Here is a 27684-nt window from a genome sequence, read left to right on the forward strand (position 1 = left end):
TTTGAGGAGTGGGTGTTGTGCTGTCCTTACGTCCCTGTAGCCAGAAATGACATTCCACTGTTGAGGAGGTAGTATGGAATGATTTTGCGAGGTACTAAATACTGATTCCTTACGTTACAAATAGGCAAAACGGTGTGTCTGCAGGAGCTGCATCCTCGACATTGGAGTACATGACAGATAATCATAATTTTCCTGAAAAAGTTGAATTAAAAAATGTCCCTACATTTCAGTTGATATACAGCTTTCATTTACTTGCACGGGTGTCAGTTTTAGGAACTTTCAAGTAATAACTTTCATTTTTTTCAGGTAAAACTGTGCTACCGTTAGGAGATAGTCATATAAAAGGATTGTGATGGCCATTCCACGTTAACTTTAGCAGTGGTGCTTATTGAAATGCCTTTGAAAGGTAAGTTACAGTAAATGTGAAGCACCTTTTACCGACAAATTTTAACTTTTATTTAAAAAAATTAGTTATTACAGAAGATGTTTGCTGATTCTGCTTTCTGTTGCTCACTTTTGTATCTCGTCGACGTCCACACATTAGGAAAAGTCCCATAAGGCACCCGGAGACATCTCTGCTATACCTCCTTGCATTCCTCTTAACCAAACGGGAAATACCTGGAAAGAAAAAGAAGTAGAGAAATCAGTGAATCCGGCAACAGATGTACGTGACCAGATGAACACAAATACGTATGATTATCAGTTGGTAACAAGTTAATAAATAAGTGATTCAGAATGTAAGTGCGTTCCGCAATAAACTTCACTTGTATTTGGGTGTTGCAGGAAACAATATGAGCCTTCCAGGTACATGTGCGTCAAATTTACGTGCGGTGAACCGTGATCATCAACAGTGCTGTCAAGGTATGAGTTAAAACACTAGAATCTAAAGTATGCAATAACGTTGCTCATTATTACACAGGTGGCTTACGAAACACTTGTGAGTCCAATTCTTCAGTAGTGTTCATCTGTCTGGTACACTTAATAGGTTGGATTGATAAGAGTGATGGAGAAGACCAGATGAGCAGCGGCACGTTTCGTCACGGGATTGTTTAATAAGCGCACAGTGACAACGACGAGAAAAGCAGAGAAATTAAATCTTACTCGGAAGTTTTGCGACAGCCATTCTTTTCACGTAAGATCATCGAATGGAGCAAGGATGATAGCGATTCCAGAAGTGCGATCTACCGTGCACTGTAGGTTGGCTTGCGGAGTATACAAGTACATACGGATGTAAGTGTATAAATCTGCAAACTACAATATCTGATACGTCAATATCGACCTCTTGTGTGAAACGTGCTATTACGGGAATAATTTCGACTGATTAGGAATTTTATGCTTCCTGTCAGATATATTAATATTTTCGCTATGATTTCCCAAAGCTTCTCTTAATACAGATCGTATTACCGCATGCCAATAAAACATGGCTGAGATCTCCTTCGAGGAGTGAATGTTCACTGCAAGTGGGAGAGTCTATAACAGGTGAGCGTGATAACATGCGTGCCCCAACTTTATTCTCAAAACTGGTGCTACATTTCTCATCGGAACGTACTTTTGGCTGTATCACCCTTTTGTTGTTGTGATGCGCTAGAACGAAGCGTACGTCAGTATTTTAGCCACCACTGTAGTTCCACTGCAGGAATGCCTACTTATCTGAAATGTATGGAAAGTACGGAAGCTAAGCTGTATATGTAGTCTCCTTGCCTTTATGCTGCCCCTAGTTAGCCACCTATCACTTCGTTGTTCGTGACACTTTGACCATTTTAAATGAACGATTGTCATTTAGCCTTCAGCTTTAATTGTTAATTCTACTACTTGACAAATTCACGCTTTGTGCCGAACGGGAGTCGATTCAGACTAACTTTTATAGGATACCAACTGAGTCAAACCAGCACACATCACGGACTGTAAGCGAGTGGTTCAAATGGCTCTGAGCACTATGGGACTTAACATCTATGGTCATCAGTCCCCTAGAACTTAGAACTACTTAAACCTAACTAACCTAAGGACAGCACACAACACCCAGCCATCACGAGGCAGAGAAAATCCCTGACCCCGCCGGGAATCGAACCCGGGCGTGGGAAGCGAGAACGCTACCGCACGACCACGAGATGCGGGCTGTAAGCGAGTGATACTGGCTAGACGAAACCTTGAGTACTAGAATAAAATGAGTTTGTGTACGGCTATCCGTGGAAGGTGGTCTGAGTTATTACAAAATATAAAAAAATATGTTCAAATGTGTGTGAAATCTTATGGGACTTAAGTGCCAAGGTCATCAGCCCCTAAGCTTACACACTACTTATCCTAAGGACAAACACACACACACCCATACCCGAGGGAGGACTCGAACCTCCGCCGGGATCAGCCGCACAGTCCATGACTGCAGCGCCCTAGACCGCTCGGCTAATCCCGCGCGGCTACAAAACATAATTATTATAAAGTAATTCACATTTTTCCTGTTAACTAAACTCTGAAACTAAATTTTGTGATTAATTTTATAATATAACATATTTTAAGAACCTTGTAAATAAGCACACATCATATGAAAAGGCAATAGTTGTAAACGTAGCAATAAATAAATAAATAGTCTGTGTCCAGCACACAATGTTGAAAATGTCATGAAAGTTAAACGGGCGCAAATGTCAACGGTCATATGACTGATTTGGTGTGGCTCACCACGAATACCTCTTGCGCCAAGCTCTTCATTTCAGAGTAGCACCTGTACACTGAGTCATCAGTTGTTTGTTGGATTAGCTCCTAGGACTCATGTTTAGTTCAGTTCTCACAATATAGTGCATTTTCAACTTTCATTTTGTTGTAACTGCTGTATTTGTAAGATGCATAAGCAAATGGCTAATAGGTCAGTGATAGTTTGACAAAATAAGATATTTATGTATTCATTGCTTTCTTAGAGTTACTGTGCGACTGAATTAACTGGCTACAGAGAACACTAGCTTTGTTAGAACCTCCCAAAGACATTATACATTTCTACAATTTTAGATCATAAATGGCTAAGGTTGTGTTGCTTTGCTAGTTGTTACCTCAACACATGAGTCTGAATGGTATTCGAATGTTACATTCGTAATACGAATGGTTCCGCAAAAAATCTTTATAGCACCATATTTCCTCACAGAACTAAAGGTTAAGAAATTTAGAGCTGAGGCAAAGACAACTGTCTAATGTGTGTATGACGCAAATTCGAGATGTTGACAGGTATAATATTTTACTAAAAAGTGAATTACCGTATTATCCGTAGTAGTTTTACCTTTGACTGCTGTTGCAGACATTTTAGAATTTTACTTTGTCAGTTTCGTACCTCCAACGTCACATACACTATGTGATCAAAAGTATCTGGCCACCTGCCTGGAAATGACTTACAAGTTCGTGGCGCCCTCCGTCGGTAATGCTGAAGTTCAACGTGGTGTTGGCCCACCCTTAACCTTGATGACAGCTTCCACTATCGCAGGCATACGTTCAACGAGGTGCTGGAAGGTTTCTTGGGGAGTACTGTACTGAGGAGAGGTATTGATGTCGGTCGGTGAGGCCTGGCACGAAGTCGGCGTTCCAAAACATCCCAAAGGTGTTATATAGGATTCACATTAGGGCTCTGTGCAGGCCAGTACATTATAGTGATGTTATTGTCGTGTAACGATCCCGCGACAGGCCGTGCATTATGAACAGGTGTGGAAAGAAGCAATCGCCACCGCTGAATTGCTCTTCAACAGTGGGAAGCAATAAGGTACTTAAAACATGAATGTAGACCTTTGCTGTGATAGTGCTACGCAAAACAAGGGGTGCAAGCCCCATCCATAAAAAACACGACCACGCCATAACACCACCGCCTCCGAATTTTACTGTTCGCACTACACACGCTAGCAAATGACATTCATCGGGTCTTCGCCATACCCACACCCTGCCATCGGGTCGCCACATTGTGTACCATGATTCGTCACTCGACACAACGTTTTTCCATTTTTCAATCATCCGATGTTTACGCTCCTTACACCAAACGAGGTGTCGTTTGACGATTACCGGCGTGATGTGTGGCTTATGAGCAGCCGCTCGACCATGAAATCCAAGTTTTCTCACCTCCCGCCTAACTGTCATAGTACTTGCAGTGGATCCTGATGCAGTTTGGAATTCCTGTCTGATGGTATGGACAGATGTCTGCCTATTACACATTACGACCCTCTTCAACTGTCGGCAGTCTTCTGTCAGTCAATAGACAGGGTCGGCCTGTACGCTTTTGTGCTGTACGTGTCCCTTCACGTTTCCACTTCACTATCATATCGGAAACAATGGACCTAGGGATGTTTAGGAGTGTGGAAATTTCGCGTACAGACGTATGACACAAGTGACACCCAATCACATGACCAAGTTCGAAGTCCGTCAGTTCCGCGGAGCGCCCCATTCTGCTCTTTCACGACGTCTAATGACTACTGAGGTCGTTGATATGGAGTACCTGACGATAGGTGGTACACAAAGCACCTGATATGAATAATTACTACTTTTGATCACGTAGTGTATATAGTAATTGTTGCTCAGTTGTATTCTGGTGGGTCGGCCGGAATGGCCGTGCGGTTCTAGGTGCTACAGTCTGGAGCCGAGCGACCGCTGCGGTCGCAGGTTCGAATCTTGCCTCGGGCATGGATGTGTGTGATGTCCTTAGGTTAGTTAGGTTTAATTAGTTCTAAGTTTTAGGCGACTGATGACCTCAGAAGTTAAGTCGCATAGTGCTCAGAGCCATTTGAACCATTTTGTATTCTGGTGGTGTCAGATTTTATGTACAAGGATATGGTAATATTGTGTGTAGGACACCTCGAAATGTGAAGATCGAGATATACTGAAGCTCAAACTCTAGATACAGTACGCTATTAAACATCAGCTGACATGAATCAGCGTAATTTCTCTGAATGTTCTTTACAGGAAATTTATGAGTACCATCCTTCCCCCATTGACAAGATTTAAATTATTTAAATCTATATTATGCCTTGATAAAGTATTAAGACTCTTGAGTAAGAGTGTGTGGAAAAGGGTAGTATTCTTTTTTTAAATTCTGGACGACGAAAATTAACGCGTGCTCATAGAGTTGTTGCGCGTTAGAGTAGGAGAGTAGAAGTAGACAAGCACCATGCTGGTGCTTTCAGAACTCTGCAGTATGTGTAGAGAATACCACCTTCGAACTGTTCGTTGAATAGACAGGTTACAACGAGAACGTTGGTCACCAGTAAGATATACGATAATTAAAGAGAGATTAAGGGGCTACTAAGTAAGTAACTTCAACCAGTAAAAGTTCGTTAATCGAATATTGTTAGAGGAGAAATTTCATAACGAGCCAAATCAGCGTTAGAGCGAATAATCAAATGAATGTGTATAGGTAATATTGTACATGTGACGTTCTATATTTTCTTGATGGACTTACTGGAGTGAAAGTAAAAAATAAACAATGCCAGACTGGTTTAAAGTGACTCTTGGTTATTAAATTTGTTAGTGGTTTTAATTGTACTGAGACTAAGCAACAATACAGGCATGCACAATGGGGTCATAACTAATGAACTACGTGGTGTTAATTAGAGCTGTACACGAAATATGTTAATTCTCCGTATCCCAAATTAAGTCTAGTGTGCCTTAAGTAGAAACCCACTGTCAAAAACTTGATTAAACCCAAACACAAATGTTATGAGAATACCTACTTAGTAGGAGTGAATCAGAAAGAAATAAGAATGGGGTTTAAGGCCCCATCGACGAGGTAGTCACTAGAGAAGGAACGCAAGATAAGATAGAAAACGGATGAGCCTGGAAGTCGGGTGTGGCGTTTCCAAGAATTCGCCCAGAAAAATTTCGAGAACCATAAAAAAAACGTAAGTCCGAATGGACTGACTGAGATCTCATACTCGCTCCTCTCGAACAGGCCACGTTGTTGTTTTGATGGTTGCGGTCCATAGGAACTAACTTACAATTGTAGGACGGGTAGCATACGATGGGCGACATACTTGTAGAACTTTACTGAGGTGAGGAATAGAAATGTACTACAATTTTTGCCAGATTTTCATTGCTACATGAATGTCGTTGCAAGTACGTACTATTCTATGGTGTTCATATTTTACTGGTTGAAACTGCAATTAGCATTTGAGTTAGCAATACGCTTATATTCGGTTGCAGAAAGTGATGTCTAAGAAAACGGAGAAGACGAATAGATATCAAAGTAAATATTTCAGATATTAAACTTTTCATTGTGCGGCCAAGTCTTTAGTTGCTGTGTAATTACTTAGAACGTTTTAACTTTATCTGTAACTACTGAAATTTTTCGTTTATTTTACGAGTGACATTTCATAAATTATGCACAGTAACTTCTTTACTGACGCGTTTATGTTTTTTTTTCAATTTCTTTACGGTCCTTCAGTATAGTCTCCCTGCTTTTCTATGACTGAATCGAAACGTCTCAGGAGCTGTATCGTACCATTCAGGACACCACTTCTTTTCATCTGTCGAATGGCTCGGGTAACGGTGGTAGAAAGCACTTCCCGGAGGAAGATAACGACGTCCAGGCATAAGTTTTTTTTTTGTTTCTAAATCAAGTCAGTGCCTGATAGATTCATGTCCTAGCTGCAGGGAGGATGTGGCAACACTTCCCATCCGTATTCGAGCAGTTTCATGGCTACAAAATTGCCGAAATGTGAGCGAGCATTGTCGTGGAGATTGAGTGGCCCAGCCTCGAGCAACTGAGATCGGGTTTTGTGCATCTTTATGGGCAGGATTTGCATGACGTTACTGTAACATAGTGCTGTGACACTTGTTCCACGTGGGACTCTATCTGTCATGATTTCTTGGTGATCATAAGCAAAAATCATCATTAGCTTGTGCTCTGATAGAGCGCGTCGAAATTTTTTTGGACGTGGAGAATCTGAAACTCTCCACTCACTGGACTGTGACATCAACTCCAGTTCAAAGTCTCTAATCCACGTTTCATCAATAGCCACAATTCGACATAAGAAGCCTTGACCTTCCCTCGAATCGTTGTCTGAGCAGGGTTGCAATGTCCAGGCGTTTCTGCTTCTCTTCAGCAGTCAAACAGTGTGGGATCCATCTCACACAAATTTTTCTCTTCTTCAAATAATTTGTCAGAATACGAAATACTGATGTTGGGATGATTCCAGTGGCTCCAGAGAGTTCCTCACAAGTCGTACCACGATCTTCTTCAACAGCATTTGCCACAAGTTTACAGTTCCTTCATCTGTTGCCGTTTTGACCTTTCGGGTCTTTGATTATCGACTATGCTGATACGACTACCATGAAAATAATTAACCCAACGTGAAACTGTACTAAGGTCCACTGTAAACTCATCACAAACTTCACTTAACGCACTGTGTATTTCTGTCGGGTTCTGGTCGTTTAAAGTTTAAATCTTGATGTACATCCTCCAGTCTTCAACAGTCACAGTAACCGAGACTTCTGCAGGCACCATTCCTATCTCTCGCAAATTTTATATTAGAGTACACAGCGAAAAAAACGAAAACAAGTGATTCTTCCTCAGTCTCCCAACTACATCTGACGTAATTTTCAGTGCTGTTGATTCAAACAGTCCACAGTAATACCAACGCGTGCATTATTTATGAAATGTCCCTCTTCGTTTTATTGAATTAGGGTATCGTGAGTCATCGCATTTTCGTCTGATTTATGGTTACATCCGGATTTATCATCGGTACGTACATTTGTTATGTGTTCCTACCTTTCCACTGCCTCATTTGGTACACTTCCTCTTAAACGTGCGGCATTACACATTTCTTGATGTAAATTACTACTAACTGACTGCCTTTTTACGGAGCTTTTAGAAAATAACAAGAAGCTTCGTCTTCACGTCAATTACGAATTTTTCCATAAGCTTACCTATTAATGACATAACCTCTACAACTTTACTTGAAGTAAATTTCATAATTTTGCGACTTACTTTTTCGGGCAGTTTCTTGAATCTGTTTAACCAGTTTGAAGAAGCGTGGAAATCAGTAATGTTCATCTCACAATTCAGAGAGCCCTGTCTTCACGATCTCCCTCGATAACGGTGCATTTAATCTCACGAAATGTTCTAAATCTTTCGAACAGTTTTTCTTTCACATTTTTGCGAGTTCCATTTTGGCGCTTATTTCGTGCTTCGTACAAATCTTTTTTTCCATTTATACATTTCGTATTCATATTTTACGAAACGAAGCCGGCTTTGCGCACTGCGTAAATTAAGCGTTTTCCTCCTCCCTCATGTAATCAAAAATTTACAGTCTTTCCTTTTTAATTGGAAACTATTACTACACAGTTTTTTTTGGTCTTGGAAGGTACTCTTGTTTTGCTCTGGACATTAATTACCACAAGAATCACCGTTTCAACCACAATTCACGAAATCGTTGGAGTTATTTCCCCACAGTCGTTCAATGAACAAAGTAAGAGCATATGGACTATCAGACCAATTGTGTGATTGGATTGAAGAGTTCCTAGGTAAAAGAAGGCAGCATGTCATTCTCAATGGAGAGAAGTCTTCCGAAGTAAGAGTGATTTCAGGTGTGCCGCAGGGGAGTGTCGTAGGACCGTTGCTATTCACAATGTACATAAATGACCTTGTGGATGACATCGGAAGTTCACTGAGGCTTTTTGCGGATGATGCTGTGGTATATCGAGAGGTTGTAACAATGGAAAATTGTACCGAAATGCAGGAGGATCTGCAGCGAATTGGCGCGTGGTGCAGGGAATGGCAATTGAATCTCAATGTAGACAAGTGTAATGTGCTGCGAATACATAGAAAGAAAGATCCCTTATCATTTAGCTACAATATAGCAGGTCAGCAACTGGAATCAGTTAATTCCATAAATTATCTGGGAGTACGCATTAGGAGTGATTTAAAATGGAATGATCATATAAAGTTGGTCGTCGGTAAAGCAGATGCCAGACTGAGATTCATTGGAAGAATCCTAAGGAAATTCAAACCGGAAACAAAGGAAGTAGGTTACAGTAAGCTTGTTCGCCCACTGCTTGAATACTGCTCACCGGTGTGCGATCCGTATCAGATAGGGTTGATAGAAGAGATAGAGAAGATCCAACGGAGAGCAGCGCGCTTCGTTACAGGATCATTTAGTAATCGCGAAAGCGTTACGGAGATGATAGATAAACTCCAGTGGAAGACTCTGCAGGAGAGACGCTCAGTAGCTCGGTACGGGCTTTTGTTGAAGTTTCGAGAACATACCTTCACCGAAAGAGTCAAGCAGTATATTGCTCCCTCCTACGAATATCTCGCGAACAGACCACGAGGATAAAATCAGAGAGATTAGAGCCCACACAGAGGCATACCGACAATCCTTCTTTCCACGAACAATACGAGACTGGAATAGAAGGGAGAACCGATAGAGGTACTCAAGGTACCCTCCGCCACACACAGTCAGGTGGCTTGCGGAGTATGGATATAGATGTAGATTCTTAAAGTATTTCCATAATTTCTAACGAAATGTTGATATTGTTGTTGGAATGAATGTTCAAGAAATTAACTAACAAAGAACACATTTTAGGAGAATTAGGTGACTGCGATTGCATACCACAGTCTTCACATTTCATTTTTGCGAAGCTGAAAATATTAGCTGGATTCCGGATTACTGTGAAACGGTTCAACCTGCACAAAAACAGATGCTATTAGCAAGCATATAAAAATCTGTGCATATAATAAATTGTTGGTGGTGCATAGAAACCAGCCACAATTTGATTTTACCTTACTTTATTTTAAAAAGTACCGCTACTGTTTGGAATTTTTCACAGTTCATTATCAGACGCATTTTCATTAAAATGATACATTGGATTCCTGCGAGTTGCCCTAGGATAAACAATAATTCACAGTTACAAACATGTAACAATGTAACTATTAATTTCAGTTTCCAGCTGTTCGATATAAGAATAAACCATAGCCTAGCTCGACGTACGAGGTACCAAACGTCTCGCAGGAGAGACAAATGCAGGAACCTGTTGTCAGGCACACAGTGGGGCAGAAGGTACTACAGTTCGAATAGGCTCTAGAAATCTCGATACAACGCAGAACTCGATACGGTACAGAGCCTGCTTGATTAACCATACGACATTTGATTTGGCCAGAGTGAATGCTAGCGATATGCTACAGAATGTGAACTAACCACAACAAAAAGCTGTTGCTCTGCTTAAAATTTAACGATTTCTGGAAACATAGGAGCGAACAGCATTAAATACCACTGTAACGGCTCACGTTGTATTTTAACAAATTAAAAAAAAATGTTATCATTTAGTATTTATGGATGCATAAACATTTATGGTGATTTTCAAGTAACGCTGATAGTCAAAGGCGAAAATTTTGTCAATAAAAAAAAATATTTCTGGAGTCTTAACGCAATACAACATTTTATTCGTTTATAAGCGGCTGTAATGATTTATCAAGTAGATCCAAAATAATCATTTACTCCCCGTTCGCATATTAAAAAGAGGAGTTACGAGTTTTAATGAGCTCCAAAATGAGATGACAACATTAAGATGAAACAGGAAAGAAATTAACAGTTAAGTGACTAACACATGAAATAAATAATCATAAAATGGTAATAATTACAACTGTGAAAATAGATTGCAACAGCAAGGCCTGCTATGTAAATATAAGGGGCTATCAAAAAAATTCCGTTCGAGGGTCATAATAAACCCTTGCGCTTATATCCCCGCATCGAAGTCGCGTTGGGTTGCGTATACACTGCGGCAACACCCCCAAACGGAAACCTTTTGATGGCCCCTCGTAATACGAACAGGCGCCACCAGACTGCATTAGGAACAAAGGCTCAAGAGTTGGTCTGAACCTTTATTGCAACATTTTTTAAATATCGTTAGAAGCCTTCTAAGGAACACGTGAAAATAACGATTTATTTGTCTTTTCTTTCATCTTTGCCGAAAACTCTCATTTTCTGAAAATGAGCTCTTCTCCGTTCATCTGGCCGTTTAACACAAATTGTTTTTCTGTTTGTTTTACACTACTGGCCATCACAATTGCAACATCAAGAAGAAATGCAGATGATAAACGGCCATTCATTGGGCAAATATATTATACTAGAACAGACATGTGATTACATTTTCACGCAATTTGGTTGCATAGATCCTGAGAAATCAGTACCCAGAACAAACACCTCTGGCCGTAATAACGGCCTTGATACGCCTGGGCTTTGAGTCAAAGAAAGCTTGGATGCCGTGTACAGGTACAGCTGCCCATGCAGCTTCAACACGATACCACAGTTCATCAGGAGTAGTGACTGGCGTATAGTGACGAGCCAGTTGCTGGGCCACCATTGACCAGATGTTTTCAATTGGTGAGAGATCTGGAGAATGTGCTGGCCAGGGCAGCAGTCGAACATTTTCTGTATCCAGAAAGGCCCGTACAGGACCTGCAATATGCGGTCGTGCATTATCCTGCTCAAATGTAGGGTTTTGCAGCGATCGAATGAAGGGAAGAGCCACACATCTGAAATGTAGCGTCCACTGTTCAAAGTGCCGTCAGTGCGGACAAGAGGTGACCGCGACGTGTAACCAATGGCGCCCCATATCATCAAGCCGGGTGATACGCCAGTATAGCGATGATGAATACACGCTTCCAACTTGCGTTCACAGCGATGTCGCCAAACACGGATGCCACCATCATGATGCTGTAAGCAGAACCTGGATTCATCCAAAAAAATGACGTTTTGCCATTCGTGCACCCAGGTTCGTCGTTGAGTACACCATCGCAGGCGCTCCTGTCTGTGATGCAGCGTCAAGGGTAACTGCAGCCATGGTCTCCGAGATGATAGTCCATGCTGCTGCAATTGTCGTCGAACTGTTCGTGCACATGGTTTTTGTCTTGCAAACGTCCCCATATCTTGACTCGGGGATCGAGACGTGGCTGCACGATCCGTTACAGCCATGCGGATAAGATGCCTGTCATCTCGATTGCTAGTGATTCGAGGCCGTTGGGATCCAGCACGGTGTTCCGTGTTACCCTCCTGAACCCACCGATTCCATATTCTGCTAACAGTCATTGGATCTTGACCAACGCGAGCTGCAATCTCGCGATACGATAATCTGCAATCGGGATAGGCTACAATCCGACCTTTACCAAAGTCGGAAACGTGATGGTACGCATTTGTCCTCCTTACGCGAGGCATCACAACTACTTTTCATCAGGCAACGCCGGTCAACTGCTGTTTGTGTATGAGAAATCGGTTGGAAACTTTCCTCATGCGAACACGTTGTACGTGTCGCCACCGGCTCCAACCTTGAGTGAATGCTCTGAAAAGCTAATCATTTGCATATCACAGCATCTTCTTCGTGTGGGTTAAATTTCGCGTCTGTAGCACGTCATGTTCGTGGTGCAGCAATTTTATTGGCAAGTAGTGTAGCTTCCTGAAATTCTTTGAATTGGTCTCCGTTGAGTAAGATCCCCTGTTCAGTCTCCTGTTTTGAGAAAAAAAAAGTCATGGATCCTCTAATGTTTTCCGCCGTTTTGGGTATCCATAGGGAACGTTTTTCCGTGATATTATCTGTTATTGTAGGGCAGAAGGAGTATATTTCCTTATTTCGACTCAAAACCAAATTGCCGTCTTTGTTCTTGATTTGATCTAATATTTATTGCAGGAATTATCTTTCTATCATTTCTAAATCTTCTAATGCCATTTTGCGTCCGGATGAAAGTAGTGTTCCTGACACACAGACGACTTCTGGCTTTACAACTGTATTATAATGCATTAATATCCTTAGAAAAATATTTTTTATATTACAGATTTCTCACTTTCGTGTAAGCTGTTTTCATTTTTTCAATCCTATTGTAATAGCTTTTTTTTCATTTTTTATGTTTGTATTTTCACCCAGAAATTTAAAGCTGTCTGTTTTCTTCACGCTGCTATGATTGGTTTTTAAAATTCTCGGCGGGTTACTTTCACTGATTGTGTTTTCTGTCTTTCAAAATAATATTTTATTTATTTAGTTGTTGCTGCTTTCACATTCGACAGCACATTAGAATGTGCTACGGTGTTTGTTTCAAGCTTATTTTATTATTAACATCGGTGGCGTATAAATAACGCTAAGATATTTTGTAAGCATAGTACCAAAAAAAGTCGCTAGATTGCGGGTCAATCGCTGACTCAAGCAGAAACCGAGTTTCCGAAACTGTGACGTAAACTGCTAGAACCATTCAGGTTGTGCTCAGGATAGTTGGAAGTAGATACTCGAAACCAGTTATCACGTAAATAAAGAGGAAACTGTACAAATTAGAGTCGGCGCTTTATTTGTGCTCGCAGCAGGCTGTACGTTGCGAGCAGCGAGCGCTACGTACTGGGCAGCGCCGCTTGATGCCTATCTGCGAGGCGAGGAGAGGCGAGGCGCTCACCCGCTGCCGCTGAAGGAGTTCGAGCTGGCGCTGGACTGGCTGTAGGAGCCGGAGGCGGGGCCCAGGCCGTGGCCGCCTGCGCCGCTCTGGCTGGACGCCTGGCTCTCGCTGTGGCTGCCCGAATTGGAGAACCCGTTGCCTCCGCCGCCACCCACTCCCAGGCCACCGAAGGGGCCGCCGGGCTGCAGGAAGCCGCCCGGTCCCAAGGGGTACAGGCTGCGCGCCGGCCTCTCCTCCGTCTCTGAAACACAGGCGTCGGATGCTTCGTTCATATTTTACCACCAGAGGCTGAAAATCTTCCTGCTCTGACAAGATAATCTGTCGCACTGTACACTTAATGATAAAAAAAGTGAAGCACCCAGAAGACACGGTCAAATGTCGGTGTAACTTTGTAACTGTACACTCCATCGGTGGGCACAGGAATAAGAAGAGTTGTAGTTCTCTGTGACAGGTAGAACGCCTCCAGGGTGCATTAGTGTTGCCACATTTAATTTTCCTATGAGGCCTGATAGGGTTCGTAAGTGGCGTAAACATGTGAAATACACGGAAATGTCACGAACTCACGTGAGACGCTTTATCAGCACCCAACAGTGATTGAAATGAGGCTCAATGTGGGTTTCCAATGTACCAGCTGGTCGCATCGAGAAATTCTAGGCAATTGCACGTAATAGTGACCCAGCGTTGAACTGCATGGGAATGTGATGGCAAGAATACTCGCCAAAGTTCCAATAGACCATGTATGACCACCACAAGGGAGGTTCGCCGTAGCCAAGAACATCGTAACCCACCAACCCCTGTGTTTGCCGTCTGAGAACAAATAATGGGCTCCCTATAAAACAATGCCAATTGCCATTGACTAGCAGCAGCTGGGTTGGGGAATTCATGTTCCATATGTAGGCCACCATTAACACCAGAACATGAACGGCTGCATTTGGAGAGGTACAGTGACCAGAGAGCATGGATTGCTGATGAATGGCGTCACACTGCGTTCAGTGACGGATTGCGGTGCCGTACCTCCCGGCACCGGGAGAATAGTGGCACTTGGAAAGAGAAATCCCGTCCTTCCAATGTTTTTAAGAGTCAAATCTCTGTTACTTCTATCGTCATGGTGTGGGTAGGCATCGTATATGATTTCAGATCTTAACTCATAGTGACTGGGGGCCTCTGAAGGCACAGACATCCTGTTGCCTCATGCGTTACCTTTCATGTGGCAGTATAGTGGTGCCGTTTTTCAAAAGGAGAATGGTAGTTTACCCATGACACGTATCACCGTCAATTGTCTAAATGACGTTGAGGTACTCTTGCGCCCAGCAGACATTTCTCCGATGAAACTTTTTTTGAGTGACCAGTCTTCTGACCGGTTTGATGTGGCCTGCCAATAATTCCTCTCCTGTACGAACCTCTTCATCTCAGAGTAGCTTTTGCAACATACGTCATCAGTTATTTGCTGGCTGTATTCCAGTCTCTGTCTTCGTATACAGATTTACCCTCCAGATCTCCCTCTAGTACCATGCAGCTATTGTTGATATCCCCTACCAACCTTTCCCTTCTTCTTGCCAGTTTTTTCCATATATTCCTTTCCTCGTTGATTCTCCGGACAAACTCCTCATTCCTTATCAGTCCACGTAATTTTCGACATTCTCCTGTAGCACCACATATCAGTTGCTTCGATTCTCTTTTGTTCTGATTTTCCCATAGTCATGTTTCACTATCGCACAATGCAGTGCTCGAAACGTACACCCCTAAAAATTTTTTTCCTCAGGTTAAAGCCTATGTTTGATACTAATAGACTTCTCTTGGACAGGTATGCCCTTTTTTCCAGTGCTAGTCCGCTTTGGACTTCTTCCTTTCTCCGTCCGTCATGGGTTATTTTGCTGCCTAGGTTACAGAATTCCTAAACTTCATCTACTCCTGGATTACGAATCCTGGTGTTATGTTTATCGCTGTTCTCATTTCTGCTACCTCTCATTGTCTTTTTCCGGTTTACTTCCAATTCATATTCTGTACTCAGTAGATTGCTCACTCCATTCAACGGTTCCTGTAATTCTTCACACAGTCTCTGTGGATAGCAATCTCATCAGCGAATTTTATCATTGATATCCTTTCACACTGAAGTTTTATCCCACTCCTGAACGTTTCTTTTATTTCCGTCATTGCTTCTTAGATGTACGGATTAAACAGTAGGGGCGAAAGATTAGATGTCTGTCTTATACTCTTTTTAATCCGAGCACTTCGTTCTTTGCCTTCCATTCTTGTTGTTCCCTGTTGGCTCTTGTACATACTGCCTATTACCCTTCTTTCCCTATAGCTTACCCCTACTTTTTTCAGAATTTCGAACACTTGCACGATTTGACATTGTCGAACGCTATTTCTAAGCCTACAAATCCTATGAACGTGTCTTGATTTTCTTTTTAGTCTTGCTTCCATTATCAACAGTAATGTCAGACCTGCCTTCACCTTTCCTAAAGCCAAACTGATCTTATCTAGCACATCTTCAATTTTCTTTTCGATTCTTCTGTGTATTATTCTTTTCAGCAATTTGCATGCATGATCCGTTAAGCTGATTGTGCGATAATTCTCGCACCAGTCAGCTCTTGTAGTCTTCGAAATTTTGTAGATGATGTTTTTCCAAAAGTCAGATAGTATATCGTCAGACTTATATTCTGCAAATCAGTGTGAATAGTCGTTTTGTTGCCACTTTTCGCAATGATTTTAGAAATTCTGATGCAATGTTATAGTCCCTTCTGTCTTATTTAACCTTAAGTCTTCCAAACCTCTTTTAAATTCTTGTTCTATTGCTGGGAACCTTATCTTTGCTGTATCGACTCCTGTTTCAATGTACTCTTTCCACCTATATGCTCTCTCCTCTGCATATAACAGTGGGCCGGCCTCTGTGGCCGAGCAGTTCTAGGCACTTCAGTCCGGAACCACGCGGCTGCTACGGTCGCAGGTTCGAATCCTGCCTTGGGCATGGATGTGTGTGATGTCCTTAGGTTAGTTAGGTTTAAGTAGTTCTAAGTTCTAGGGGACTGATGACCTCACATGTTAAGTCCCATAGTGCTTGGAGCCATTTGAATTTATAACAGTGGATGCCCTTTGCAGTCTTAATGTTACCAGCCTTGCTTTCAGCATCACCAAAGGTTATTTGCCTTTTCTATATGTTTAGTCAGTCCTACCGACAGTCATTTCTTTTTCAGTTTCTTCACATTTCTGATGCAGCCATTTCGCCTTAGCTTCCCTGCACTTCCTACTTATTTCATTCCTTAGTGACTTGTATATCGATTTTCCTGCTCAGGGAAATGAGCATTTTTTTACTGTCTTTTTTCATTGATCACCTGAACTATTTCTTCTGCTACCCATAGTTTCTTCACAGTTATCTTCTTTGTACGTATGTTTTTCTTTCCAACTTCTGTGATTGCCGTTTTTGGAGATGTCCATTCCTCTTCAGCTGAACTATCTACTAGCTATTCAGTATTGCAGTATCTATAGCCTTGGGAGAACTTCAAGCGCACCTCTTCACTCCTTGGTACTTCCGTATCCCACTTTTTTGTTTACCTATTCTTCATGACTAGTCTCTTTAATTTCAGCTTACTCTTCATTATTACTAAATTGTGATCTGCGTCTATATCTGCTCCTGGATACGCCTTAAAATGCATTATCTAATTTCGGAATCTCTGCCTGACCATGATGTGATACAAGTGAAATTTTCCCGTATTTCCCGGCCTTTTCCAAGTATACCTCCTCGTCTTGTGATTCCTGAATAGAGTAATAGCTATTACTAACTGATATTTATTGCACAACTCAATTAGTCTTTCTCCTCTCTCGTTGCTAATACGAAGCCCATATTGTCCCGTAATCTTTTCTGCTCCTCCTTCCCCTACAACCGCATTCCAGACCACCATGACTATTAGATTTTCATTTCACTTTAAGTACTGAGTTTTTCGTTAGATATCTTCTTACACTTTCTCTGTCTCTTTATTTTCCGCTTGCGATGTCGGAATGTACACCTGAAATATCGTTGTCGGTGTTCGTTTGCTATAGATTCTGATGAGAACAACATCAATGAACTGTTAACAGTAACTCACTCTCTACCCTACCTTCGTATTCGTAACAAATCCTACTAATACCATTTTCTGCTGCTGTTGATATTACCCTATATTCATCTGACCAGAAATCCTTGTTTTTATTAAAAATGAAACTCCTCCAGCTGTCCTTAAGATTTCATATTTATTTGCCTACTAGTTTCGACGTTGCGTCAACGCCATCTTCAGGCCCGTACACTTTGATGATATCAATTGTGTGTGGCTGAGTACTAGAAGTCCGAGGTGGGACCCATACGTGCACCTATGTGGACTTCTAGTACTCAGCCACACGCAATTGATATCATCAAAGTGTACGGGCCTGAAGATGGCGTTGGCGCAACGTCGAAATTAGTAACCAAATAAATATGAAATCTTAAATACGGCTGGAGGAATTTCACCACCATCCCGACAAAAAAAACCGCTCTCACACTTGACGCTATGTCTTTTCTTTTCACTCTTTCTTCGTTGGAAAAGCATTTTTTTCCTCCTCGTGATTTTTGTGTGTGAGTGTGCGTTTTTGGGGTACCTCGTCTCTTACCAGGCTCAGCGTCAAGTGGAAGTTTACCTCCACATAATAACTTAGCATTTTCTTATGATTTTCTGCGGCTGATTCGATATCACTTGTCTTGTATAGTACATTAAATGCCGGAAAAAAACGTAACTCCTTCAAGGATTGACGTAAGTGGTGCCAGGGTATAACACGTATATACTGAAAAATTGTAGTGTTAGTGATTCATTCGTCACGATCATCGGTGATCATACGGCGCTCAGATGTGCCCACCTGTGATCATTCTGCAGGTAGTAACTGAGTTTAGAGCTGAACAGTGCTGCAACATTAATTCTAGGGTAAAATCACGCTACAGCGATGAGAATGTATTCCTGTTCGACAGTTTTAGCCAATTGAACGGGACACCACTATGGACCCTCGAGAAGCCGGATGGACGTACCAACGGATCTTGCACATGTTGGGCACAATGTATCGGTGGTGTGTTCCTGTTTTCAGCAATGGTCCATGGAACATTCCCACACCTTTAGACCAAGTTCTGGATGTCCACGTAGTACAGATGCACCTGAAGATCGACGAATTGTGCAGTCAGTGGTGGCAGACTGTACGTCATCCAGGGACGAAATCCGGGTACCTGCTGTGTCATCAGTGACCATTGCTGCTTCAGGATTAAGATCACGTCTGTCTGTTGCGAGGCTACCACCGACACCACGACATGGTTATTCTGGTGTCATGAAAGAGTTGACTGGAGAATGGAAAGACGCTGTGTTGTCTTCTGTGATGAGATTAGATTCCGTCTGTACGCCAGTGATAGACACAGACGCGTGTGGCGTAGACTTGATGCGCTGCCTATTCCAGAGCTCATTCGCCCACGACAAACAGGTCAAGTATAGTAATTCATCAGAGTAAGGTAACCTGTGTGCGCTACGCTACGCAGGTTGCTGTACCCGTGCCATTATAATTTCTTCGACAGGAAGGTGATGTGGCTTTTCAGCAGAACAATGCATGTCCCCGTACAGCTGCTGCGATGCAACGTGCTATTCGTGGCGTACAACAACTTAACTGGACAGTAAGGTCACCAGATCTCTCCAACTGAACACGAATGGGACATGATGAAGCGAGAACTTACTCGTTCTGCAGGACTTGCAAGAAAAATTGCCGAATTGCTACTAGAGGTACAAGACGCTTGGGACAATCTATCGCAGGGTGCCATTCGGCACCTTTATGATTGTCTGTATACGAGAACACGCAACTGTGTTGTTGCCAGAGGGGTACGCTGTGTATTCATGCGACTGTTATGATACCCTTTATTGAGACATATGTGTATCATTTGGTGTGAATTCATTATCATATACCCCTACAGTGATGAACTGTCACCTCATTTGTCATTAAAATGACCTTCTCCTTGAAGGTGCATTTTTTTCAGCCAATGTATTGATATCTAAATTTACATAATTAATCCATTAGTCACTGTAATATGCGTGTAGTATACATTTGGTATACTTCTTTAGTGAACATGTCTGTGGGTCTATGACGTGAGGCCATGTTTGAAGTGCAGAAGGCAATACACATGCAGTGCAGGTGGAGCATCTTCGATAATTAACACAGTTACGCAAAATCGGGACCTGGTAGTTTCATAAGATATTATTAAGTTTTCGTGTGAAATACGTTTTAAAAAAATGTGAGTTTAATGGCTCAAATGGTTCAAATGGCTCTGAGCACTATGCGACTTAACTGCAGAGGTCATCAGTCGCCTAGAACTTAGAACTAATTAAACCTAACTAACTTAAGGACATCACACACATCCATGCCCGAGGCAGGATTCGAACCTGCGACCGTAGCGGTCGCTCTGTTCCACACTGTAGCGCCTAGAACCGCACGGCCACTCCGGCCGGCAATGTGAGTATATTCTATTACAGTTTACTGAAAATACTTGAGAATAAATAACGGCAAATGTTTATGGAAAAATTTAAATATTCTATTCAGATGAACGTCAAATGTCCTTCTGTTTAGCTCTATATAATATTTAAATCTTACACTAAGCCTCTGAAATGCATTTTCCCATGTTGCTATCTCTTTACGAGGAAGTAAGATTAGATAGGATAATCAAATCAAGGAAGGTGTCAGTAGATTGGCACAGTGAATGAAAGCTTTTTCCTACAGTATCGAACTGAGGAAGTCCGTGAAAGTGTGCGTGTGGGGCACAACATCGTATGGAAGTGAGGCGTGGAGCATCGGAAATCCGAAGAAAAAGAAACTGGGACGGTTTGAAATGCTCTTTATATACAGAGATGAACTGATAAGTGTAGCCGGCAGCTGTGGCCGAGCGCTTCTAGGCGCTTCAGTCTGGAACCGCCCGACCGCTACGGTTGCAGGTTAGACTCCGGCGTCGGGCATGGATGTGTGTGATGTCCTTAGGTTAGTTAGGTTTAGGTAGTTCTAAGTTCTAGAGGACTGATGACCTCAGATGTTGTCCCACAGTGCTCAGAGCCATTTGAACCATTTGAGAAGTGTAGTACTACTGAAAATAACAGCTGAGGGAAGAAATTTACGGAAGACCCTTTGATAAAGAAGGGGCTGGTTAGTGGAATGTCTGCTACAGCATCCAGGAGTGGTTATCTTGGCGCTGGAAGGAGCACAAGAAAGAAAACATATTAGGGGCGAACTAAGGCTGGAATATAATAAACAGCTTATAGGAGATGTTGGGCGTAGGGCCTACCAAGCCGGACAGGTCGAACGAAGGTGATGATCCAGGCTAAAGGGGACACTCTGGTCCTCCAGGTTGGGCGTTGGGCTTGGGGCTAACAATCCCACCTCGTAAAACCAGTCGTGTTACGAAAGCTAGATAGAAGCCTCAGATACAGAACAGACACCCAGTACAACGAACTAAACATAGAAAAGGACCACTATTTGGAACATGGAATGTACAGTCTCTGTACAAACCTGGGGCGGCAATAACTTTAGCTAAAGAACTGGAAAATCAGAAAATGTCGGTGGTTGCCCTGCAGGAAATTCGATGGGAAGGTACATGGACCACAGACGTAGAAAATTACACAATATTCTATGGGGGAGCAGTCAAGCACAGTTTTGGAACCGGTTTCTGTGTTAACAAAGACATTGTATCAATAGTAAAGAATTTTACGCCTGCGAACCCAAGAATCTCAGTTCTAACTTTATCAGTGAAAAACCACCAAATTACCCTTGTGAATTGTCATGCACCAACAGAGTACAGTGAAGATCAAGTAAAGGATATATTCTATGCAGAGCTGGAAGATGGATTCCATCCCTGAACACATCTGCAGAATTCTCATCGGCGATTTTAATGCCAAGGTTGGAAAGGAGATCAGCTTTACTCCCACAATAGCCCTTCATAGTCTGCATGAAAATAGTAACGACAGAAGAATAAGGGTAATTAGCTTTGCTACGTCCAAGGGCATGTTTATCAGTAGCACTAACTTCCCGCAGAGACAGGTGTACAAACGAACGTGGATATCCCCAGACGGAAAACCAGTCAACCAGATGGGCCACATAGCAATTAAAGCAGAAGCAAGGAATTGGATTATGGATGTAAGAAATTCCCGTGGGTCTGAGTGTGGTTCTGCCCATTTCGTGGTTAAAAGTCAGCTCAGAGTCACCATGCAACCAAACCAAAGAAGTAAATAAAGAAAGTGGCACATTTAGGAATAGAAACCAGAAATGAACTTCAAGCTGAGATCAGGAATCGTTTTGCAGTACTGCCGGAAACAGAGGACTCAGATGTAAATCAGCAATGGGAAGAAGTTAGGAATGTGGTTACAAAGGCTGCAGGAGCAGTCACTGGAAAAAGAGTGACAAGGAAGAAGAAATGGTTCAATAAAGTCTCTGAAGAGGCGGTCAACAGTAGAAAAGAAGCCCGTGCAAGTGGTTACAGTCAGCAACTGATCAGTGCGGTAAGGCAGAATTTGACAGAGTCCGAAGAGAAACACAAATGGTATTGCGGAGAGAAAAGACTTCTGCTTGCCACACCGATGTGAGAGCTCCAACGGCACAAAATATAAAGATAAAGAAATGGTAAAGTGAAATTAATTATGAATAGTAGACGGAATTATAGTACCTTTTAAACAATAGGGACGACAACCAATGAGATAATAAGAGAAGGGTGGGAAGAAACGTTACACAAGATGGGAGACGAAGAAGATTGGCTGATAAGTAGAAAACTTCAAAACACTGAAATTTAGCACTATAAACGCTGATAAAAATTAAGTGGATTGCTCGACATATGAAACAAAGGGTGTGGAAAACCGCTGCCAGAAAACGGTATATGTTAATAAGACCTCAACGGAGACATACAAGGGTAGCTAGAAGCTACGTTAAAGTGACAGAAAGATGAGAACATATCATATCACACAGCTTGATGAGCACTCTAGGTTTAGTAAATATAGAGAGGTGGAAATGTTAGTATGGTACAGGGGAAGATGGAAAACTAGATCAGTCGAAAGGCTGATGACTGGGGAAAAGAAAAACATCATCTGTGTGAAATACGAATTTTCAATAAAAATCTTCGGGGGATGTAATTTCGACCGCTTGTGCTGATGGTCCTCATCAAGATGACGATATTTACTACTAATCCAATATCAGGTGGTTCTTCCTACCCGATTCTACATCTACATGATAATTCTGTATTTCAGACGAATGTTTGGCAGAGGGTGCATAAGTCACTTTCAGACAATTACAGCAACGTTCTACTCTGAATAATACGAGAGAAAATAAACACTAAAACGTTTTCACTCGATCCCTGATTTCTCTTGCTTTATCACAGTGATCATTTCTCCCTTTGCAGATGGGAGTCAGAAAAATATTCAACCTTTCTATCATTTCAGTCTTGTAAAGCTGCCCTTGTCGACAGTTGGTGACGTTATTATGAAGTGGAAAATCGAAGGAACAACCACAGCTGAACCAAGACCAAGGAAACCTCGTATACGGACTATGGGAACCGTCAACCATCGCAGGGACTGGTTCCGAAAAATCTCGTGAAATCAGAGGAAGGGCTCGTTCGTAAGTTCCAAAGTATTACCAGTAGTCCGAATAGCACAGTGACTGTTCGTAGGGAGTTATGATTTATATAATGAAAACTGCGTCAGTTACTTGTTTTTTTTTTATACTTAGTACAACACGTTTAGAAAATTCATTCTCATTTCTAAGTGCATTTGTGAATTTGTTTACATGAATGTGTTCGATGTTTGCATGTGTTTTTCTGCCTCTCTTGCGTCAAATGGTTCAAATGGCTCTGAGCACTAAGGGATTTAACTTCTGAGGTCATCAGTCCCCTAGAACTCAGAACTACTTAAACCTAATTAACCTAAGGACATCACACACATCCATGCCCGAGGCAGCATTCGAACCTGCGACCGTAGCGGTCTCGCGCAGACTGTAGCGCCTAGAACCACTCGGCCACCCAGGCCGGCTCTCTTGCCTCATTTTGAAGTTAAAAGGTGTTGTGCATCGCTCATTATACAGAATATCGCATACACACGAAACACGGAGCACAATAGTCGAGCTGCTTCGCATAGACCACACGTTCCTGTATTAGCGCTAGCGATGATTGAGGTGCTGTTCAGAGTGACGGCATTGGACAGTGAATACTTGGAAACGGGTGCTTTGGAGTGATGAATCACGCTTTACCCTGAGGCAATTCGATGAAAGGCCATGGAGAAAACCTTGTCAACAGGGCAACGAGAGCTGTGTCTAGTCATTTTGGGGATTAAGAAGTCGCTTCAGCTCTGTTTGATCTTTTTGTTATAAGATCAGAGCCGGTTGGTGGCAATGAAGATCATCCACTAAGTGATAAGAGCTAACTAGCCCGGAACATGAAAGCCAGTGTTCGTTGTCAGACCAAACCAATAAACCCTTAAATGGTGGTACGTCAATGAATCAAAATCACTCGGACGTAAGCATCCAAGACCAACAATTTTGGATTTGGATCCCTGATTCTGCTTCACTGACGTACCGCCATTCAGTGATTTGTTAGTCTCGTTTGGGAACGAGTACTAGGAACCATGTTCTGGGCTACTTCGCTCCAAACCCCGGTGTCCAAAATAAATGGCTTCTGTAGTTTCTGCTCTTTTCATCTACATCTACATATATACTCCGCAATCCACCATACGGTGCATGGCGGAGGGTACCTCGTACCACAACTAGCATCTTCTGTCCCTGTTCCACTCCCAAACAGTACGAGGGAAAAGTGACTGCCTATATGCCTCTGTACGAGCCCTATTCTCTCTTATCTAATCTTTGTGGTATTTCCGCGAAATGTAAGTGGCGGCAGTAAAATTGTGCTGCAGTCAGCCTCAAATGCTGGTTCTCTATATTTTCTCAGTAGCGATTCACGAAAAGAACGCCTCCTTTTCTCTAGAGACTCCCACTCGAGTTCCTGAAGCATATCCGTAACACTCGCGTGATGATGAAACCCAGAAGTAACAAATCTAGCAGCCCGCCTCTGAATTGCTTCTATGTCCTCCCTCAATTTGACCTGATAGGGATCTCAAACGCTCGAGCAGCACTCTAGAATAGGTCGTATTAGTGTTTTATAAGCGGTCTCCTTTACTGATGAACCACATCTTCCCAAAATTCTACCACTGAACCGAAGACGACTATCCGCCTTCCTCATAACTGCCATTACATGCTTGTCCCACTTCATATGCAGTGTTACGCCCAAATATTTAATCGACGTGACTGTGTCAAGCGCTACACTACTAATGGAGTATTCAAACATTACAAGATTCCTTTTCCTATTCATCTGCTTTAATTTACATTTATCTATATTTAGAGTTAGCTGCCATTCTTTACACCAATCAAAAATCCTGTCCAAGTCATCTTGTATCCTCTTACAGTCACTTAACGACGACACCTTCCCGTACACCACAGCATCATCAGCAAACAGCCGCACATTGCTATCCACCCTATCCAAAAGATCATTTATGTAGATAGAAAACAACAGCGAACCTAACACACTTCCCTGGGGCACTCCAGATGATACCCTCACCTCCGATGAACACTCACCATCGAGGACAACGTACTGGGTTCTATTCCTTAAGAAGTCTTCGAGCCACTCACATATTTGGGAACAAATCACGTATGCTCGTTCCTTAGTTAAGAGTCTGCAGTGGGGCACCAAGTCAAACACTTTCAGGAAGTCAAGGAATATGGCATCCGTCTGATACCATTCATCCATGGTTCGCAAGGTATCATGTGAAAAAAGGGCGAGTTGCGCTTCGCAGGAGCGATGCTTTCTAAAGTCGTGCTGATGCATGGACAGCAACTTCCCTGTCTCAAGGAAATTCATTATATTCGAACTGAGAACATGTTCGAGAATCCCGCAACAAACCGATGTCAAGGATATTGGTCTGTAATGTTGAGGATCCGTCCCTCTACCCTTCTTATATACAGGCGTCACCTGCGCTTTTTTCCAGTCGCTCGGAACTTTACGTTGGGCAAGAGATTCGCGATAAATGCAAGCTAAGTAAGGATCGAATGCAGTAGAGTGTTGTTGTTGTTGTTGTTGTGGTCTTCAGTCCTGAGACTGGTTTGATGCAGCTCTCCATGCTACTCTATCCTGTGCAAGCTTCTTCATCTCCCAGTACTTACTGCAACCTACATCCTTCTGAATCTGTTTAGTGTATTCATCTCTTGGTCTCCCTCTACGATTTTTACCCTCCACGCTGCCCTCCAATACTAAATTGGTGATCCCTTGATGTCTCAGAACATGTCCTACCAACCGATCCCTTCTTCTAGTCAAGTTGTGCCACAAACTTCTCTTCCCGCCAATCCTATTCATTACCTCCTCATTAGTTGTATGATCTACCCATCTAATGTTCAGCATTCTTGTGTAGCACCACATTTCGAAAGCTTCTATTCTCTTCTTGTCCAAACTAGTTATCGTCCATGTTTCACTTCCATACATGGCTACACTCCATACAAATACTTTCAGATATGACTTCCTGACACTTAAATCTATACTCGATGTTAACAAATTTCTCTTCTTCAGAAACGCTTTCCTTGCCATTGCCAGTCTACATTTTATATCCTATCTACTTCGACCATCATCAGTTATTTTGCTCCCCAAATAGCAAAACTCCTTTACTACTTTAAGTGTCTCATTTCCTAATCTAATTCCCTCGGCATCACCCGACTTAATTCGACTACATTCCATTATCCTCTTTTTTGCTTTTGTTGATGTTCATGTTATGCCCTCCTTTCATGACACTGTCCATTCCGTTCAACTGCTCTTCCAAGTCCTTTGCTGTTTCTGACAGATTTACAATGTCATCGACAAACCTCAAAGTTTTTATTTCTTCTCCATGGATTTTAATACCTACTCCGAATTTTTCTTTTGTTTCTTTCGCTGCTTGCTCAATATACAAATTGAATAACATCGGGGATAGGCTAAAACCCTGTCTCACTCCCTTCCCAACCACTGCTTCCCTTTCATGCCCGTCGACTCTCATCTGGTTTCTGTACAAATTGTAAATAGCCTTTCGCTCCCTGTATTTTACCCCTGCCACCTTGAGAATTTAAGAGTACGCTCTGTAAAACCGAATTGGATTTGGATCCCTGATACTGATTAATTGACGTACCGCCATTCAGTGATTTGTTAGTCTCGTTTGGGAACGAGTACTAGGAACCATGTTCTGGGCTACTTGAAGGAAGTGTGGGCTGCCGTTTCAGACGCCTGATTGGAAATGTCTCCAGCAGAATTCAAGCCGTCGTAGAGGCGAAGGATGGACGCACGTCATTTTAATATCTAGGAATACAAGGCAGAATAAATCTGACCAGATTGCGTATGCATTTAATCTCTACACGTCGATGACTTAGCATGACTGGTAGAGAATGATGACACGCTACAGACACACAGCTCTACGACATGGCGCTGTCACAAACCCAAACGGTTTTTATGTAAACAAACAAAAAAAAATGGTTCAAATGGCTCTGAACACTATGGGACTTAACATCTAAGGTCATCAGTCCCCTAGAACTTAGAACTACTTTAACCTAACTAAGCTAAGGACATCACACACATCCATGCCCGAGGCAGGATTCGAACCTGCGACCGTAGCGGTCTCGCGGTTCCAAACTGAAGCGCCTAGAACCGCACGGCCACACCGGCCGGCTGTAAACAAACAAGACGGGTGTTACGTACCAGCTGGCCTGGCGGCCACCGCTCCGGCAGCGACGGCCAGGACGACTGCGATCAGCGCTGCGGCTCCGGGCTGCATGGTGGGCTGGGCTGAGGTGAGCTGTGGCGAGCAGTGCGGATGCGGCGCCGGCGGCCGGGCCCTATATACTCGGGCGGGGCGGCGCCCTCTCGCGACCGGGAAAACCTGTCGCGCCTCACTTGACGTCAATCGGCCATTGTTGCGCCGCTTCTGTGTGCAGCCCGCTCCGCCGGTCTACCCGCAACTGGTGAACGCGGCCACTGCTTTTGGGCGAACAGAACCGTATCGCCGACAGCTTGGTGAATGCTACCATTCCCACAAGAAGGAGCTGTGCGTAGTCTCCTCTCCCATGTCAGCCGACTTTTTGGAAAGTGCTACTTATCAGTTTAATAAGTCACAGCTGCAAAATACTAACACGAATTCTGTATAGACGAATGGAAGAAATGGTAGAGGCCGACCTCGGGGAAGATCGCTTTGGATTCCGTAGAAATATTGGAACACGTGAGGCAATACTGA

General features: G+C 42.7%; 1 protein-coding gene across 2 annotated transcripts; it reads right to left on the reverse strand.

Moving 5' to 3' along the window:
• Window positions 1-438: 438 nt before the first annotated feature.
• On the reverse strand, window positions 439-27272 carry LOC126161629 (uncharacterized). 2 transcript variants are annotated; one of them, XR_007534938.1, is made up of 3 exons: window positions 27153-27272; window positions 13337-13631; window positions 439-618 (listed from the first exon to the last, which is right to left on the reverse strand). XR_007534938.1 is itself a non-coding variant. In XM_049917592.1 (3 exons), exons 1-3 carry the CDS (start codon window positions 27226-27228, stop codon window positions 600-602), a joined length of 336 nt encoding a protein of 111 aa, XP_049773549.1. In that variant the 5' UTR covers window positions 27229-27272; the 3' UTR covers window positions 439-599. The 2 variants fall into 2 exon arrangements, 1 of the variants encoding a protein (XP_049773549.1); XM_049917592.1 differs by having other exon boundaries at window positions 13391-13631.
• Between the last annotated feature and the right edge of the window lie 412 nt (window positions 27273-27684).

Source organism: Schistocerca cancellata, chromosome 1 (genome assembly GCF_023864275.1).
Source record: "Schistocerca cancellata isolate TAMUIC-IGC-003103 chromosome 1, iqSchCanc2.1, whole genome shotgun sequence".
Taxonomy (NCBI): Eukaryota; Metazoa; Arthropoda; class Insecta; order Orthoptera; family Acrididae; genus Schistocerca; species Schistocerca cancellata.

Bases quoted from the DNA above. Each gene is read 5' to 3' on its own strand.
- LOC126161629 (XM_049917592.1), bottom strand. From the start codon at position 27,228: ATGCAGCCCGGAGCCGCAGCGCTGATCGCAGTCGTCCTGGCCGTCGCT. The intron at 13,632-27,152 runs GTACGTAACACC...CCTGTGTTTCAG, and splicing joins GGTGGCCGCCAGGCCAGCTG to AGACGGAGGAGAGGCCGGCG.